We start from the raw sequence: 18,644 nt of genomic DNA, 5'->3' as shown, positions 1-18,644 counted from the left end.
AAAGATCAGTGAAACAAAGCGCTGGTTCTTTGAGAAGATATGCAAAATTGACAAACCCTTAGCCTGACTCTCTAAGAAAAAAAGAGAGAAGGCTCAAATAAATAAAATTAGAAATGAAAGAGGAGAAATTACAACAGATACCACAGAAATATAAAGGATTATAAGAGAATACTATGAAAAACTATATAGCAACAAACTGGACAATCCAGAAGAAACAGATAAATTCTAAGACTCATACAACTTCCCAAAACTGAATCAAGAAGAAACAGAGAATCTGAATAGCCCAATCACAAGTAAAGAGATTGAAACAGGTAGCTTAGTGGGAAACTACTTACCCTGACAAGGTTACCCACTCAAAGCTAACAGCCAACATCACAATTAATAGTAAAACACGCTATATTTTTCCTCAAGACTGACTTGATTTCTACTATTTCAACTTCTCCTTTTCCTTTAATGCATGGATCCTGCTAAACCTTATAAATCCATTACAATATAAAGTGGGGAATGAATAAAGAGCTCACCTGAGGGATGTTCACTCTCTGTGGCTCCTGGGCGAGTACAGAGGACTGTGGTTCAGCTGAGGGGACAGAAAGAAGACAGGGGTCCTGAGATTTAGCTGTCTTACAGCTCTTAGATTCACCTCCTCAAATCTCAGCACCCCAGTTGGGGATCATCCTCCCCATAGGCACAGGGCCCTCTGGGCCTTGAAAAGGCACAAGAAGGATCATGGACAGGCAGCAACACCTGTCTTTGTGTGATTCTGAAATGACCATGGAGCTGAAATCTGCAGTTTTTTACTGAGTGAACATAAACTTTACTCGATTGATTTAACAATAACGCATGCGTCCTTCTGGATAACAGAAAGAAATAAAAACAACCGATCAGTTGAATTAAAGTACGCCAAACGACAAGACACTATTCCTTCATTAAAGTTAACTTAGCAGAAAAATGCTCAGTATGCATCATTTATCTATTTTTCTCAGTAATATTATTCAACCCCTGGTATACACAATCCACGGAAAGCCTAGTAAAAGAGATGGGAGGATTTAAGGCAGGAATTTGTAATTGTTCATTTCAGCTGGGAAGTATTTCTCAAAAGGCCCTTTCGATAGATGCTTTTGGTAACTTACCTGTGAGAGAGTGAACTGTCACAAACTGCGTTTCCCTGGACAAGTCACTGAAATTTTCAGGCCCAATGTCTTTAAATCTTTCAAAAGAGTTAGAAGTAGGTGACCTTGGAAAACTCTTCACAGATCATCATTCTTGGATCCTGTGACATCAGGATAACGTCACTAATGTCACATGTGGTGGTGGACATGTGTGACAGCAGCGCATCTGTAAATAGCGGGGGCCATTTAAGGGGACTGGAGACAGAACTTCCTCCCTCTGCCTGGTTGTCCCTTACCCCCAGACCTTGCCCTCACGGCTCTCCAACAAAGCAGCCTTTCCTGAGCAGCCTGCCCCTGGGCCACCCCAGCTCACCTGTACTTCCCAGGGACGGCCCAAATGCCCCACTGTCACACAGTGTGGTGGCTCCTGAAGGTGGCATCATCATCAAGTCTGGTTCATTCTGGGCAGGAGGATCAAGACCTGCTTCTGATCTTGCAAATCTAGCATCTGCTCCTTTCTGGGCTCTTGTCTCTGCTCTGAAGCTCTGGAGAGAGGTCTAAGGTCAGAGGGGCGCTCTCTTCCAGGTAAGACTCCCTCACAGAGGCCCCCTGCTTCCTGCCTCACAAGGGCTGGTTTGTTTCAAGGCAACTGGGACATGGATCTGAGAAATAAATTCATCTTAGGGGCAAAAAGGCTGACTCTTAGAATTCATTATAACGTCAGACTTCAAGGACAGAAAGCCTGACAATGCAGAGGGGGCCAGGCACCTCTGTCTGACCCAAGGGACCTGAAGAGACACTAGAAATCCCAGGATACATGTGACACATGGTGGGATTCCATCCACATCCTTTCCTTTACATCCCTGGGGACGCAGGGACAGGCCATGTTCCTAAGTGCTGTGAAGGCTGTAATGCCAGTCTTGGGCAGGTGTGACATCAGACAAAGCCTGAGACTGAAGCCAAGCACACCTGCCCTCGAATCCAAATTCCCTGGCTGGGAGCTCCTGACTCGAGCACATCGGGCCACCGACCCGAGCCTCGGTTTCTGGTAAAGTGGTTGTCAGGGTACATTAAACTATCCAGTAAAAAAACAAAGCGTCCTCTAACTATAACAGCAGTTGTCACTTACTTAAGGCTTCCTACCTGGCACTTGTCTAAAATAGTGATCTATGTTTCCAAACGTCGCCGTGAAACAATCATTATTAATATTTATAGATGAGAACCCTGACTCTCGCCCAGGTTCCTTCTGTCGCCCCTGCTAACAGGTGACAGAGCTGGCACTGACCGGGCCTGTAGTGCTCCAGAGCTCGGGCTCCACCGCAGACCCACGGTCACCGTCCGCCTGATAAACGCACTCCTCCCTCCCGCACCCACCGCCGCCGACATGGGCTTCTCTCCGGTCGGGCTGCAGGCGGGCTGGTCACACGATCCTCGGGCATCCCGGACCGCCCCGAACACCTGCGCCCCCCGGCAGCCCGAGGGTCGGGGTCTCCCCCATCGGCCTTACCCGCTCTGACGGCCCGCCCGGGTTTATACACCGCCGCGGGGGGCGACGAGGTCCCAGACACTTCCTGCTCCCATCCCCAAGCACAGGCACACCCTTCCCAGCTAGTCCCTCGCCCTCGGTGCGCACCCTGCATTTTCCGAGCACACCCCAAAGTTCCCCAACGGTTCTCTGGAGTCCTGAGAAGACAAACGAGGAGGCTACGGCTGCACATGCGCAGAAGGAGCGTGGCGTCCCCTTCCCGGAGTCCAGGCGGTGAACCTCACCTATTTAAAACTACATTTCCCATAGGCCTCCGCGTCTACATTTCAAGTCACTTTTGGCCTTTCCGCGAAAGCGGGAGGACGGTGTTCTTAAATCTCTCCTGCCCAGGGTCCTCCGAGCCCGAAGAGGTTAAGGGTTAAGCCTGAACTCTGCTGTCAAATGCAAAGGGTAGTCCGCTATTGGCTCCCGATTAAAATAGCATTTTTTTCATAAGTCATTTGGAGGTAATTGGGGAAATTTGAATACGGATTGGATATGGAAAATATTAAAATATTACTTAGATGGTGTGAAAAAAATTTGGAGTTAGGTAGGAAAATTGACTTTGTAAAAAGAAAAAGACATGACGACTGAAGTAGTTAAATTATATAGCTGTAAAATTATAATTTTACAATTTTTCAACCTGGGACCTCCACCCTGTTCCTTTACAGCCGCCGGACCCACCAACCCCTGAGCCCCATCCTGGCGCGCCTGGGGCCCAGTGTGCAGATTCTACTGAGGGTCTGCACAGGTGCTCCAGGGGTGGATGTTTATAGGAAATCTGTTGGGTCTTCTACATTAACATTGATTCTTGCTGAATTCTCTTATTGTTTCAGAAATTTTTATGTTAAATATCTTGGATTTCCATGCACATAACGACAAGTTTGCTTGCTTTTTGCTGACGTTTATAATTCTTTGTCATTCTTTACCAAATTACAGATAAAAGCACAAGAATGCTGGTTAAACTATATTAAATCAATCATAATAGACTTTAACATAAAGATCACGAAGGAGAGAAAGTGGTCACACATATGTCGTTTAACAAACATTTATTGAAAACTGACTGTACAATCGACATCATTCTAGGTGCTGGAATAGCAACATCAAATAAAAGAGAGTAAATTCCCTACCCCCATGGAGTTTATGATCAGGCTTGTTGTGGGGCCTATTAGTCAGGGTCCCCTGAAGAAACAGGTGTCAGTTGTCAAGAAACCATGGGACACTTGAGGAGAGTCTAATAAATAGGGCTCTAAAAATGTGGGTAGGGTTAGTGAAGCATCCTGTAACTAGTGTTGGTAGAGAGTTATTATCACCCCCAGGGCTGTAGTGAGAGTAGGTGACATTATCAGAACTTAGCACAAAAGGCCACCCTTATGAGAGCTGTGGTCTTAGGAAGAGAAACATTGTGAATGCCCATTACATGGCTCAGCACGGAGAGCCAAAGGAATAAATACCCAACACCTCACTTGTTCTCTTCCCTCTGATATCCTATCCTCCGTTAAGCATTTATAAACCCCATTCAATACCTATTCTTAGAATTCCATCCGCATGTGTCTCTTCTAGACCTTTTGGTCACCAATTTTCCAGTCTTATTCTTGTTTAGCCCCCTACTACCTGTCAACTCACTGAGCTACTGGACATAAATCAGTATAAATCGAAACTCAAGTACATGTCAGTTCTTCACAAAGTGAACTAAATATACCTCCTTAAACTCTACCCACTGGGAAGATTTTTTTTTCACCACACATTTCAGAACCACCCCTAAGTGAGACTGTAATCGTAGCAGCCATAATTTCCAATGATGCCACCATACACTGTAAACCCAGTTTGAAGGAGAGTTGATGGGTATGTGGCCACAGGTCTCCCTTGGGGACTTTTGGGGAATGTTTATTTGTATATTCTTGTGACCAAGTTATGAGGAATTTTGTCAAAGGGACCCAGCCTTCCCTTTAGTCAAAGCCTCCTGTCTAGAAAGTAGGATATATCAAGGATTTAGAAAGAGAATCTAAATCCCTGTTGTGGTGATTTGTGTTCGTTTTCTGCCCACAAGATCCAGAATTTCACATGTATATAGATATATATCTCAAGAAGCATCTTAGTAGAATACCCATCTATTTCATTTCAATGAACTTCATGATCAAAGAGCCACCACCACTGATCCCTTCATATCACCACAAAAGATGGCTGCACATGAGAAACACTCTAAGAGTTTCAAAAAACATTTGTCAGTATCCCATTAGAGAAAATACATATTTCATTGCTTTGAAATGCAACATGGGCTGCTCCTGAGTCCACAGGGAGTATACTCATATTGATTAATTTGAGCCTATCCAAACATAATTCATCCTTCCTAATCTAATATGGTAAGGATCCACCCCCTTATGTGCTACCTAGTTTCTGCTTTATTGGGCAAGATCTTGAGTTCCTTTTGTGTTTTTGGTTTTTTAATTTCTGGATTTCTTGCAATTTTACTCTGAACATAGCTGGTTTTTTATTCCTATTATGGGCCTGGAGCCAGTAAGGAAGTTCGGACAGGGCCTGAGGATAGTGTGTATCTCCTTCAGGGGTAACTTATACTAGGATCACCCCTTAGGATTTGGAGAGAGAGAGAGAAGTGAGACAGACACTGTCAGAATTCAGTTACTCTTCACTTCTTTTTCTAAGCTCCTCAAAGCAGTGACTTTTAGTATACCTTAAAGGCCTTAAAATTGCAGAGTGTGTGGCAGGTACAACAAACTTGAACTGTCTAATAAGCCTCAAAGCTGTGCAGAGGCAAGTGTACACCTGCCAGGCAAAGTGCACAGAGTTTAGAACATCTGTTCTGACCAAGTAGTAGTATATGTTTGACCATATCCTTCTCCTCTGATAATAACTTTGGGCTTCCGAGATGCTCGGTAAATCCATGTAAGTGAAGGAATACAATTTCTTCACCTTAATCTTGACCTCACACTGATCCATCCTCGCAGTAATTGGGGGAGGTGTACTTACCCGGCATTCACCCTCATATGGCTAGTGATCATTTTATAAAATATTGAGGAACATAATGTCCCTCTTGAAGATATTCTTGTATTCAAACCTTATCTGAGTGAGTAATTGAGGCAATCTATTGAGAGCCCCAGTATATTGGATCACTTTTCAAACTGTTCAGACACCTCCATCTGGGAACTGTTTCTCTCTACACCTGTCAATATTAGATTAGTTTTATCTTTTTAGGGTTTCATGCAAAAGGAATCATACAGTGTATTTTTGTGTGGCTTTTTTTTCACTCAGGATAATGATTTTGAGATTCATCCTATAGTTGAATACCAGCAATGAAGGAACAGCCTCACACAGGGAGAAACAACTGCTTATGAAATCAAGGGAGACTCATTGTGCCCAATGAGTTCAGCTATATGTGAATCCAAATACATGTAATCATTCCAATTACCAGGTTCCTAGACTTTCCCAGTAAATGTCCCAAATCTCATGTAATACACCTCCTCAAATTGTGGATCTAATAGTTATTGTAATTGTTTGAAGAAATAATGTCCAAAACTTCCCAAAGTTGATGAAACAATGTTAATTTACGCATCCAAGAAGCTTACTGAACTCCAAGTAGGATAAATACAAAGATATAGTTTTACCTAGACACATCATAGTCAAACTGTTGGAAGCCACACACAAAGAGAAAATCTTAAAAGAAGAAAGAGAAAAACAACTGAACATGTACAGGAGAGCATCAACATAAATAATATCTAACTGCTCATCAGAGAAAATAGACCCTAAAAGGCAGTGAAATGGCATATTCAAAATACTGAAAGAAAAAATGGTAATGAAGAATTTTTTTATCCAGCAAGACTATCCACTAATTATAAAGGTGAAATAAGGACATTCTTAAATTTAAAAGGACTGGAAGAATTTCTTGATATCAGAACTGAATTGTGAGAAATACTAAAGGAAATTCTTTGGGCTGGAAGAAAATGACATCAGACAGTACCTCGAATCAGCTGGAAGAAATTAAGAGAGCCAGAAGTAATAAATTTCTGGGTTTTAAAAAAAAGAATCTATAAATATATTTTCTCATTTCTTCTGTTAAATTCTTTAAAAGACATGAGATTGTACAAAGAAATAATTGTAACATTCTAGTACTGGTTTTGTAACATATATAGATATAATATATATAAAAACAAGAGCACAAGAGGGGAAAGTAACAGAGTTACATTGGAGGAAACATTCTATATTTCATAGGAATTAAGTTAATATTCGTTTGAAATAGACCATAGTCAGTTAAAATGCATATTGGAATCCCTACCACAGACACTAGGAAAATAGCTCAAAAACAGTAAAAAATATTCAATAGAGGAATTAAAATGATATACTGAAAGATTTATTTAGCACAAAAGAAGTTAATAAAGGAAGGACAGAGAAGAAAAAAGCCTGAAGACAAAGAAAACAAATAGCAAAATGGCAAATGTAACTCTGATCCTATCAATAACTGCACTAAATGTGAATGGTCTAAAAAAAACAATTAGAAGACAGAGATTGGGAAAATGAATAATAAAGCAAGATCCAACTATACGTGATCTACAAAAGACACATCTTAGATTCAAAGACAAACAGAAGTTGAAACTAGAAGGATGGAAAAGACGCATCACACAAATAGTTACCAAAAGATTGCTGGAGGGTTGTGTTAATACTGGACAATGTAGATTTTAAAACAAGAAATATTATTAGAAGCAAAGAGGGACATATCCAAATGACAAAATGTCATTAAATCAGAAAGATATAAAAATTATCAATGCTTACAAATGTAACAACAGAGCTTCAAGATACGTGAAGTAAAATTTGACGGAAACGAAAGGAGAAAGAGACAATTCAACAATACTTGGAAATTTCAACTGCCTCCTGTCCATAATGGATTAAAAAGAGGAAAGACAATCAGCAAGGTTATACAAGACTTGAACAGCACTATCAACCAAATTAAATTAAGTGACGTGTATAGATCACTGCACTCAATGACTACAAAACACACATTCTTTTCAATACCACATGGAACATGCTCCAGGATAGACCGTGTACTCAGCCATAAAATAAATTCAACAGATTTAGCAAGAATGAAATTATATAAAATATGTTCTCCAACCACAATGGAATGTGAGCTATCAAGAATGGAATATATCTGGGATATCCACAAACATTTGGAACTTAAATGACACCCATCTGAATAACATATGAGTCAAAGAATAAATTGGGAACAAAATTTGAAAGTACTTTGAAGTGAATGAAAATTTAAAAAATAGAATATCAAAGTCTATGGGATGTGCCTAAAGCAGTACTTAGAGAGAAATTTAGAGTATTAAACACCTATAGTGGAAGAGAGGAAAGTCTCAAATCAATAATTTAAGTTCCTACCCTAAGAAAGGAAAGAAAGGAAAATAAACCAAACTGAAAACAAGCAAAAGAAAGGAAATACAAAAGATTAGAACACATGTCTGTGAAATACAAAACACAAACATCAATAAAACCAGAAATTGGCTGTTTACCACATAAAGTTGACAATCCCTTAGCTAGCATCCCCAAGGAAGAGAGAAGATAGAATTTACCAAAATCAGAAATTAGAAAGGGACACCCACAGAGAAATTAAAGGATTATAAGAGAATATTATGAACAACTTTATGCCACAAATTAGACAATTTATAAGATATTGGCAAATTCTTAGATCCAAATTTCCAAAACTGACTCAAAGAGAAATAGAAAATCTCCATAGATCTGTAACAAACAAGAAAGTTAAATTACTAATTAAAACCCTTTCAGGGAAGAAAAGCCCAGATTCAGATGACTCAACTGGTGAATTCCATTGACTATTAATGGAGAAAATAATCCCAATCTCCCACCATCTATTTCAGAAAATATTAGAAGGAGAGAGCTGGTCTCACATCATTCTATTAGGCCAGAGTCACCTTAATTTCAATGGCAAGTGAAGACATCACATGCAAAGACAAGACCACTATCCCTCATGAATATAAATGAAAAAGCCTTAACGATGTGTTAGTGAGTGATGTCACCAAGATGGGGGAGTAGGAGATGTTAGCCTCTGTCCTCCCAGAAAGATCAACAATTAGACTGCTACCTACCCATGATCAAAAAGAGTTCTGGGAGAGCTCTAAAGCCCTCTTAAGAAACTTTAGCAACATAGCGGAACAAAAAATGTGAGAATAACCACACATAAAGAGAAAGAAGAACAGCTTCATTTTGCCTGCATCACCCCGTCCTTTAAGCTGGCATTACTCAGTGCTAAGAGGGAACTCCTCAGCTAGAAAGAGCTCTCCTTTCAGGGAAAGAGAGAGCAGAGTGAACGACCGGCGTCCCAGCCTTTCAGGGCACACAGGAAGTACCCACTTTGGTTTCCCCCCACCCAGAGACTGGCAAAGCAGAAAGATATAGAGATGGCTAGGGACAGGGAAGAAGAGCAGGGTTTACCAATATCGGGCACACAGCAGTAAAGACCACAGCTGTGTGACCTGTTCTATAGATAACCCCAACGTGGAAGGGCAAGGGGAACAGTGCACTAAGAGAGATACACAGCTCTGTGGGAGCAGGGGAGGAGCAGTCTCTGAACACGTTCCAGGAAAGGGGTCACCTTCCATGCCAAGATGAACTTTGCATGAATAAAGATTTAAGTGAGGACAGACTGAGAAGAGTGAAGAGGGGAATGGGGTGTCGACCAAATTTCATCCACCTGCAATTTTACCTACTCAAATTTTATCTACCACGGCAAGAAGTTAGTGTCTAATATTTTAAAATTACTTTTAAATACAAGTATTCGTACTAGTTATATAAATGGAGGTAAACACAAGAACAGCTAGGATAGAAATGGCTCAAGCGGTTTCCATGGGGAATGGAACTGGGGGGATAGAAAGGACTGGGGTTGTGAGGTTGGGGAGGGCCTGTCACGGTCCTTTATAAAGCCTTCAGTACTATTTGATTTTAAAGGCACAAGTATGGATTCCTTAGATAAATATTAATTTTTAAGTGAGCTTTAAAGAATGAGTAAGGTTTCTACAAGGAGAAACTTGTAGTTTCTCAGTTTACTTTTCCTGCCACTCTAGTGCCTACGACCACAGGGCGTGGGAAAGCCCTGGCCCCGGCTTCAGAGTGGCTGTGGCTTCACGGGAACATGGATGATCTGTCCCTGTGGTACCACAGCATCACGTCTGCCTGCGATCCTGCTCTAAACCAGCAGCCTCTGATACTGCCAGAATCCCAGCATCATCCCCGCTGGCAGTTCTTCGTGCCAGGCCCCACCCACTGGACCAGACTCCTGAAATGCTGAAATGGACCTGAATCCCTACTTTCTCCATCCCTAGTTCAGCCTCTTCTTTTTATACGTGGCCCACGTCAGCCTCTGGACAGCATCCACGATGCACTGATGGTCTCCCACCAGAACTCATTTGTACATTTCTGCCTGTTCCTCCTTCACCCGCTCTCTTCCTGCAGAATGGCTTGGCTGCTCCTTGGAGCTCATGCAGGATCGATGTATCACTTAGAGCAGCTCTAAGGAAACATCTGGTGAGGGGGAAACAGGACTCACTCCAGGCAATTACCAGACGTAGGAGGTACTGCCGATTTCCACAACCAAATAATGCACTGCACCAAGCTCCAAGGCAGGAAAGGGCAGAGATCCTAGAGCCAGGCTGCTGAGGTTGGAATCCCTATAATACCACTTACCAGCTGTGTGATTTGGGGCTCTTGATTGAACCTCTCTCTGTCTCAATTTTCTAATCTGTAAAATGGGGCTACTAATGGATCATGGAGGATCCAAGCCGAAGATACTGAAATTGGTTAAGAGGTTCTTGCATTAATCCAGACAAAAGACAATAAGGGTCTGAACTGAGGCAGTGACAGGGAGGATGAAGCTGAGGAGACCGAATTAGAAAGTTATTTCGGAGGCTGAATGGCACAATTTGGTACCAAGTGACCATGGGGGATCAGGCACCAGAAGAAGGGGACAGGTAGGAGGAGAGAGAAACCATTTAAGTGTAGCTTCTAATTTTTTTATGAGGGTAGCTGAGTAAATGTGGATGCTATTAACATTGACAGTTCACAAAAGAGACTCATATTTGCTGTGTGTGTGGCAGGGAGGGGCATATTCCAGAGAGTTCTGTTGTAATGATGACGTATCTCCTTTCATTTTCATCACCACACTGTGGTTCCGATCCTCAGATGATGAAAGTGTGTCTGCAGCCTGACATTTGTTACCTCACTTAATCCTCACACCAGCCCCATGAGGTAAACCTGCTGCTACTATCTCTGTGACGTAACAGGGTACTTGAGTCTCAGAGAGGTAAAGCAACCTGCCCAAGATCACACAGCACCTTGGCTGGGATTTAAATCCAAGAGGATTGGACTCCTTGAGCTATCAGCCTTCCAGTATTGCACATTGCCTCTCAAATACACTCTTCCAGAGAGGCGTCCTAGATATTTTCATCTGTGCAGTCCTCCTGCATGAAATAGTTCAGATTCTTCTACCTAATTTTCATTTGAAACTCTCCTTGTATACTCTAGAATTTGTCCCAGCTGGTGAAAAGGTGTCTTACCATATTATATACTTGTCACAGCTGCTCTATAAACCTGCATGTGTGCACTGTGTTGGCACGGTGTGGTTTCTGTGTCTAATTACAGTGTTGAAAGCTACTACATGCACAGATAGATATGTATATAGAGATTAGGAACACAGAGCGGTTCCCCTTTCACATAAAAGTGCATGTGCTGTAGAGGAAGAATAGCATATTTTTAACTCTTGAGCACTATTTGCTTAGCTGATAGCTAAGTGAAATGAGGGGGTGTTAGAAAGCTGTGAATAATGTTCAATATGAATATTATAGGTTACCTGGGAAAAAGGGGTTTTACAGTATAAAATGATACTGCCAAAATCCAGCAAAAGGCTTAAAAGTCCAAACCACTCTAAACATTGATTTGACTCAATCGTGCCATTTAGAACATTCCATTTCCCCAGAAAGAAGTCATTCCTGAGAAAAACTGTGCAAATGGAATGTAAGAAGGAGAGAGAAGAAAAAGTAAGATTGCAGATCCACAATGAACAGCGTCCACTTTCACCTTTTGGGAAATTTATTTCTACCCCTCAAAAAAAGAGAGCCGCAAATAATGGTTTTCCCGATGAAACCACCCCAGCTGGATCATGCTAAAAAGCTTTCAGGAGGGAAGCAGTAAATAAATTCAACTGTTCAGATGCATTTGGAAGTCATCCTAAAGCAGCAGCCCCAGTAATCGCTGCGCCATCAACAACTAAAAGGATCCAGACTATTAGATGTGGACAACAGAGAAATAATGGATGCTAAAGAGGTCGGAAACAGAAATGATGGCATTCACCCACTACATAGCTTCAAAGCGGATGACGGGAAAATGGAGGCTCCATTTTCTAACTACTGAACTATTAAAACACACACACACACAGACTGATAAATGCCAGTATCAGTTTTATCACGTAGGTGGTTAAACAGTCACTTTCTTCTTCAATATTTTGAAATATACAAGGACTTTGGTCTTCTACTAATTTCAGAGTTGAAGAGGCAGGACGGCTTCCTTCTCTGCCAACGTGCAGACTGGGAAGATGTGATGCTGGGGCACCCAAGGTTCCAGAACCTTGGAGGCAGGATGCTGGAACATAAGGCAGGCAGGGACGCACAAAATGTCTATCCATGAGCTTAAAGAATTGTTGGATAAGAACCAGTTCTGCTTCTCCAGCCAAGCTTTCGCTACTTGCCAAGAACATTATGCTTTGGTAGCCCAGTGATTCTTGCAGTAAGGACCCACGAAGTCTGCTTACATCAGAATCAGCTGCATCCCTTGTTGAAATGCAGATGCCCAGGCCCCAACCTACTGAAGCAGAATCTGTTGAGGTGGGGCAAAGATCCTCATGCCACTGTCCTTGAGACTTAGCAAGGTAATTAATGTGACCAGATGTCCTGGTTTGACTGGGACAATCCGAAATTCCAAGATCTTCGAAGTATTATGATATAGACTAGGGGTCCACAAACTACAGCCCATGGACCAAATTTGGCTGCCGTTTGTTTTTGTAAATGGGTTTCAATTGGAACACAGTCATGTTCGTTCATTTTTGTCTTTGGCTGTTTTGACCCTACAACAGCAAAGGTGGATAGTTGCCACAGAGACTGTATGGCAGGCAAAGTCTAAAATATTTACTATCTGGCACTTTACAAAAAAAGCTGGTTCACTCCCAATGTAGACCAAAGGTTTTCAACCATTTCTGCACATCAAAATCATGTAGGGATTTTTATAACACCACTTCCCCAGACCTAGTCCCAGAGTTTCTGAATCAATTGGCCTGGGGTAGGACTGGATATAGCTATCATTTAAAAGCCTGTTCAGGTGATTCTAATGCGTGGCCAGGAAGAGGCCAATTGCTCTAAGGGAGACTGCACATACTTTGGAACCAGGCTGAAAAGACTCTGCTCCATAATCCCTCCCTTCGTAATCCGGCTGAGTGTCCTTGGGCAGCCCGTGTAACTTGCATGAGTCTCAACTGCTTTATCTGTAAAACAGAGCTACCAATAGTCACTTTGTTGGGCGAGGTATTAGGAAGATGAGAGACTATATACGCACACCTCCCGAGACAGGGCTTAGCATCCTGTGAGACTAAATAAATGGTACTGGCGGTGATGAGGAGGATGATAATGATGATAACCATGATAAAGGGTAATGCCTATGGCTTCAATAATGCAATTGGATATACATTCATTAAGCACTGTCTGTGTGCTCTGGAAGGGGAAACCTTGATAAATAAGATGTGATGACCACCTGAAGGAGCTCACAGTCAAGTAAAACAAACAGGCACGTAAGATAGTGACAGCAAGAGAAAAGAAAAACGGGCCAAGAAGATGGAAAAACGAGTCACAAGAGAAACTAAATTCTAATAAATATAGACAAACATGTAAACTTCAGCAATAATCAGGGAAATGAAAAACAAAACTCGAATGAGACATTTTCTCCCAGCAAATAGGCAAATATTAAAAATATCCCACCTTCACAGAAGCATAATTTTTACAGGCTTTTTAAAGGGTGAATTGACAGGTTAAAATCTGCACACTTTTCAAATCCTCTATTTCCCTTCTAGGTATGTAGTCTGGAGAAACACATATGCTCTAACAGACCTGTGTAGGAACTTTCACTGTGGCATGGCTGCAGCAATGTGAACCATCTAAATACCCATAAGATGGGGAATGGCCAACTAAATCTTCATGCCTTCATTCTATCTAATTCAATGCTAAATTATTTTTTAAAGTGATTTAAATGCATACAGGTACAAAACAGACAATCACACAAAGTACTCTGTGTCAAAGATGCAAATCATAGAAAATGCCAGAACATAGGTATAATAAAGCACACACATGCACACTCAAAACAAAACTTTACTTTTTTATCCATGTATGTGTATGTAAATTCCCAGACAAGATTACTTCTGGAAAGGAAAGGTAGATTTTGAGAGTAGCCTAGAGGAGATCTTTCACTTACTATATTGTTTGAATATTTAATAAAGTGAATGTATTCATGTACTGCTTATGTACATCTTTTAAAAGAAAAAAAAACACCAGACAATAATTGAATGTAGTGAGTATTATTAGAGAAGTATGTGTAAAGCATGATGGGGGAACCAAAAACAATGCTGCTGGGGTGGGATGGAGAGGAGGAGGTGCCGCAGAGATAGGGTAATGCTGAGCTAGGCCTTGAAGGAGAAGATGATGGTGGCATCCCAGACAGAGAGGGGACCATATGCAGGGGCTCAGGGGCATGGCATGTATGCTTTCATTCATTCATCCCATTATTCACTCAACAAACATTTGTGGAGTGTCACCTCTGAGCTCAGGAGTGTTCCAGGTGCTGGAGAGACAGCAGGGAACAGACAGACAAAGGTCCCTGCCCGCACGTTGCTTCTCTTCTAGTCTGTCTAGATAGATAACATGCAAGAAACAATCAAGACGCATAGTGTGACGGGGAGTGCTGTGCGGAGAATAGTGCAGGGAAAGGAGGTGGGAGATGCTGCGGTGGGAACGGGGCCCCCTATTTTAGTTGGGGTCACCAGAGAAGATTGTGCTAGGAAGTAGCATAAACAGAGAGCTGAAGGAGCTGAAAGAGCTAGCCATGGGGACAACCAAGGGAAGAATGTTCCAGCCACAAGGACAGCAGGTGCAGAGGACCCCATGCAGGGCTGAGCTTGACGTGTCCCAGCGACCACCAGAAGGACAGCATGGCTGGAGTGGGTCAGCAAGAGGACAGAGAGACGGTGGATGGAGGCTGGGAGGTGTCGTGCAAAGCTTTGCGAAATGTGGAAAGGATTTTGACTTTTCCTCTGGGCGGGGTAGGTGGGGGTGGGGAGCGGTCACCGTAGGCTTTTAAACTGGGAAGGGGCTTGATTCATTATATGTTTAAAGATACCTCTGGATGCTTGACTGAGAGGACTCCAGGGGGCTAACGTGGAGGCAGGGAGACAGTTGGGAGCCTCCGGCATTTGCAGGGTCTGCTCAGGGCCTGGGCAGCTGAGTCACGGGGCGCTGGGTCACTAGACACAGGGGTGGGAACACGGGATCTCAACAGCACGTGGACATCACTGGCCTCTTCCTCGGGTAGCAGCATCCTGATGCTCTTTGACCGACCTGCCTATACCCTTGCAGGACCCAGAGGAAGCGTACAAATGAAGGGCCATATACCACATGCCCAGGGATTTGAAAGTGATACAGCAATCTATTAAAGTGTCATTTAAAATATGTACTATCCTCCTATCTTCATAATGACCTGGAAGGCCAAGTTCAAATTTGGAATCCTCTGGCTTCTCAGATTTTCTTGCCAGAATATAGCAGCATGGGGAGAGCTGGCTCCTGGCTTATGGCTCCCGGATCCCTACCCTCAGCCTGTTCCCCACTTCTCTTCCTACTCCCAGCTCTGCCCATCACTGTAGTGGCTTTTTGTACGTGTGTGAGTACATCATAACCTGCACAGTGAAAATGGGTGGACAGCAGTCTTTACATCCCCTCTGGCTTTCATGTGCCATGTGCCCTCGGGAGGACAGATCCAGGGAAGAGCCAACTTGGGCAGGGAAGTCCAGGGTCTCTGTGACCAAGAGAATGGTCCAGAAGAGAGGGTGCAGGTTGAGGTGGGCAAGTGCCCTTGGCCTGTGGCCTCCTTATCCCCTGGGAAGACGTGATGGGAGAAGGACTAGAGTGGAGACTTCTAGGGCGGATGACTCAGTGCAGGGATGTTTTCTGCATGGGCTTAAGAATGGCGCTGCCCTCCGCAATCAAGCCGGCTGAGCTTAGGTCACTGCTCCTTACCCAAGGGACGTGGGACACCTTGGTTGGGATTTCCTCTAAGAAGCCACACAATGGTGGTGGGAGGTGGTTCTTAGGAATTTAAATCATGAACGGAGGGGCTGAGGGAAATGTCTTGGAGCTGGTTTGTACCAGCCACAGCGTCTTGAAGAGATTGTCGCTTAAGTCCTATTCTCTGGATTATTGGAGGTCTGCTGGTTCCAGTCCTTTCTTAGGCTTCTTTGATCAGCTATGCCTTCCATTCCATGAGCTTTCTAAGGCTTAAACCATTCAGAGATAGTTACTGTGCCTGTAACCAAGAAACCCTACAAGATGCAGGCTGTGTTACAAAGAATTCCATGTGCCACATTAGAGCGGCTGAACTTTAGTCTGCAGAAAATTGGAGGCTTTTAAACAGAGAGCTGGCTTTTTTTTTTTTTAATGTCTCTAGAGAGACACAGAAGATGGGCTGAAAGGGAAGAAACTCATCTGGCCTTCCTTGCTCCTCCAGCACTTCAAACGGTGGATTAAACAGAGGCACCTATTATGAAATATAAGTTCAACTTCAAGAAAGAAAGAAGAAATCTTCAGGGTAGGTAGGTGAGAGAGACACCAGGAGACTGGCGATGAGTAATTGAGCTCATTTTCAGGCAAGAACAAAGATTCAAGGCTGACTCCCAGGAATTAGAGATCGGGTAGTACAACATCATATCCCAGTTCAATTCTAGAAGACATTATAGAACAGATGGTTTCTGAGCAGGGAGAAGCCAACGGAGGTTCAGTATGACCAAGTCATGCCAGACTCCTGTCAGCCCCAGCCTGCTCCTGTATAGCTCCATGAACTGGAAGTCTTCAGCAGTCAGATGCATATTAGGTGCCTTGGCCTCACCACTAGTGTGGTCTTACTAACGCTGCCCTAAACTTGATATACGTGCCCTGATTCCACTCAGTCAGCTTTTCCCTAAGCCTCTAAGGTCTCTTAGTCTCTTGCTGAAACCATTATCTCAGCCCACCTGTACAGGGTCTTGAAATCCTGTTAATCTCTTGCAAAGTTCTTCCTTGACAAAACTCTCCCTTGAGAGACTGTCCTTGTAGTGGATGTCTGCTGTCTCTCCATGACCAGCATCCACTTCTCCTTGTGCTGTAACAGCTTCGTACCTGGCCTTGATAAAGGATCCTTCCTCCACTCCCACTTCCGTGCTCAGCTCGGGGGAGCTCACTTTGTCTCCAGCTCTAGAGCATATCTTTATCATATGAGCAAGGAGCCGCCACTGAAGAGTTTTAGTATGTCCCTATGAGGACAGAGTCAATGGCAGGATGGTGTGATCAGAGACGCATCTGGGGAGAATCCCTCTGGGTGCAGGGTGAGGAAGAAACTGCATGCAAGAAGACCAGCTGGAAGACTGTGGGGAGTTTTGAGGAAAGAAATGGCAGTTTGGACTAGCATATTGGCAGGAGGTGGAAGAGAAGTAGATCGACTCGAGTGACTTTTAGGAATTAAAGTCAACAGGCTGGTGATGAATTGGATATGGGGGATGGAGGGAGAAAGAGATGTCACAAATGATTCCTAAGTTTGCGCTTTGTGCAAGTGAATGGATCACGGTGACTTCACCGATAGAGGGAAATCAGAAAGAGAAGCAGACTTGAGGAAGGGAGTCATGAAGAGCATGGCTTCAGTTCGGAGTATTTTGAAACACCTAAGAGAAAGTGTTAAGAGGCAATTGGATATACAAATATGGAACACTGAGGATGTATCTGAGTTGGAGATATTAACTTGCCAGTCCACGTAGAAAGCCAAAGAAGTGCATTATATCAGTGAGAGGAGAAGAGCGAGCCAGAGACCAACCTCATAACTGCCCCCTCTGTGTTCCCTCCGACAACACTCTCTTTCCATCTTACATTTATGCTCTTGGTTTTTCTACCTCTCAAAATGCACGCACACATGACTTGTTCCTACTTAAACCCAATATCCCCCCCCTGCTAATTTCTGCAGATGGTATTTTGACTTTGTTAAATATTTTTCATGGCAGAATCATAGCAATGCCTTGCACAGAGATGGCAAAAGAGATGTGGGCAAACGATGAGGCTAATTCTACTTTGTCTTTTATTGGTTCTTGAAATGGAGACACCAGGCATCTGGAATCTGAAACCCTGTACTCTATGCATCCAGACCTCCTATTCCATACTTCATGAAGCATCTCCAGTTTGGGAGATTATACATTAGGACAGGAATGGATGAACTAGTTTATGTCCTGTGGACAAGGGTCCAGCACAGAGAGCAGGCTGGAAGCCATGCAGGATGGGGAGCAAGGTAACTTGGGGATATTATCTGACTTATTCCATGTGGTCCCAAGAATAAGGGCAGGATCCATGACTTACGCCTCTTGTGTTCTTGGGCCAGGACAGGCCTGTTACAAAGCGGGCTTCAATAAATGTGTGTTAATAACTCTGCAGATGATGAATATACGGAGCAGTGATGAGGACTGGCTGAGGATGCTGAAGATGTCATTCAGACATCCTGGCATATATTACCCTTAAGTGCTGCCTCGGTGGTTGGGCATCTGCACTTAGAACCCAGCAGAGTCTTGCCCCTGATATCAAGATATCCATGGGCCTGCCTCCCGCCGTCCCTCCCTCACCCTACCCTCCGCCCAAGAACCTGTGGAATTCAGTCAGACGCCAGAGACT

The 18,644-nt window shown here is 43.3% G+C and overlaps 1 protein-coding gene across 5 annotated transcripts in view; it reads right to left on the bottom strand.

The window, feature by feature from the left end:
* Positions 1 to 18,644, bottom strand: part of LOC138919041 (ATP-binding cassette sub-family D member 2-like) — a 173,057-nt gene that overhangs the window by 27,161 nt on the left and 127,252 nt on the right. For 3 of the 5 annotated variants that reach the window (XM_070242998.1, XM_070242999.1, XM_070243000.1), the window contains exons 8-10: positions 1,483 to 1,654; positions 1,131 to 1,335; positions 522 to 577 (exon numbers count right to left, since the gene is read on the bottom strand). The exons of 1 other annotated variant lie outside the window; for it this stretch is intronic. In XM_070242998.1, coding sequence (XP_070099099.1) covers positions 1,220 to 1,335; positions 1,483 to 1,654 — 288 coding nt within the window. In that variant the 3' untranslated portion in view covers positions 522 to 577; positions 1,131 to 1,219. The remainder of the gene's footprint in view (positions 1 to 521; positions 578 to 1,130; positions 1,336 to 1,482; positions 1,655 to 18,644) is intronic. One more of the 5 variants, XM_070243002.1, reaches the window with a different exon arrangement.

The sequence above is a fragment of the Equus caballus genome, chromosome 19 (genome assembly GCF_041296265.1).
Source record: "Equus caballus isolate H_3958 breed thoroughbred chromosome 19, TB-T2T, whole genome shotgun sequence".
Classification (NCBI taxonomy): Eukaryota; Metazoa; Chordata; class Mammalia; order Perissodactyla; family Equidae; genus Equus; species Equus caballus.
This window is presented reverse-complemented; position numbering and strand designations above follow the sequence as displayed.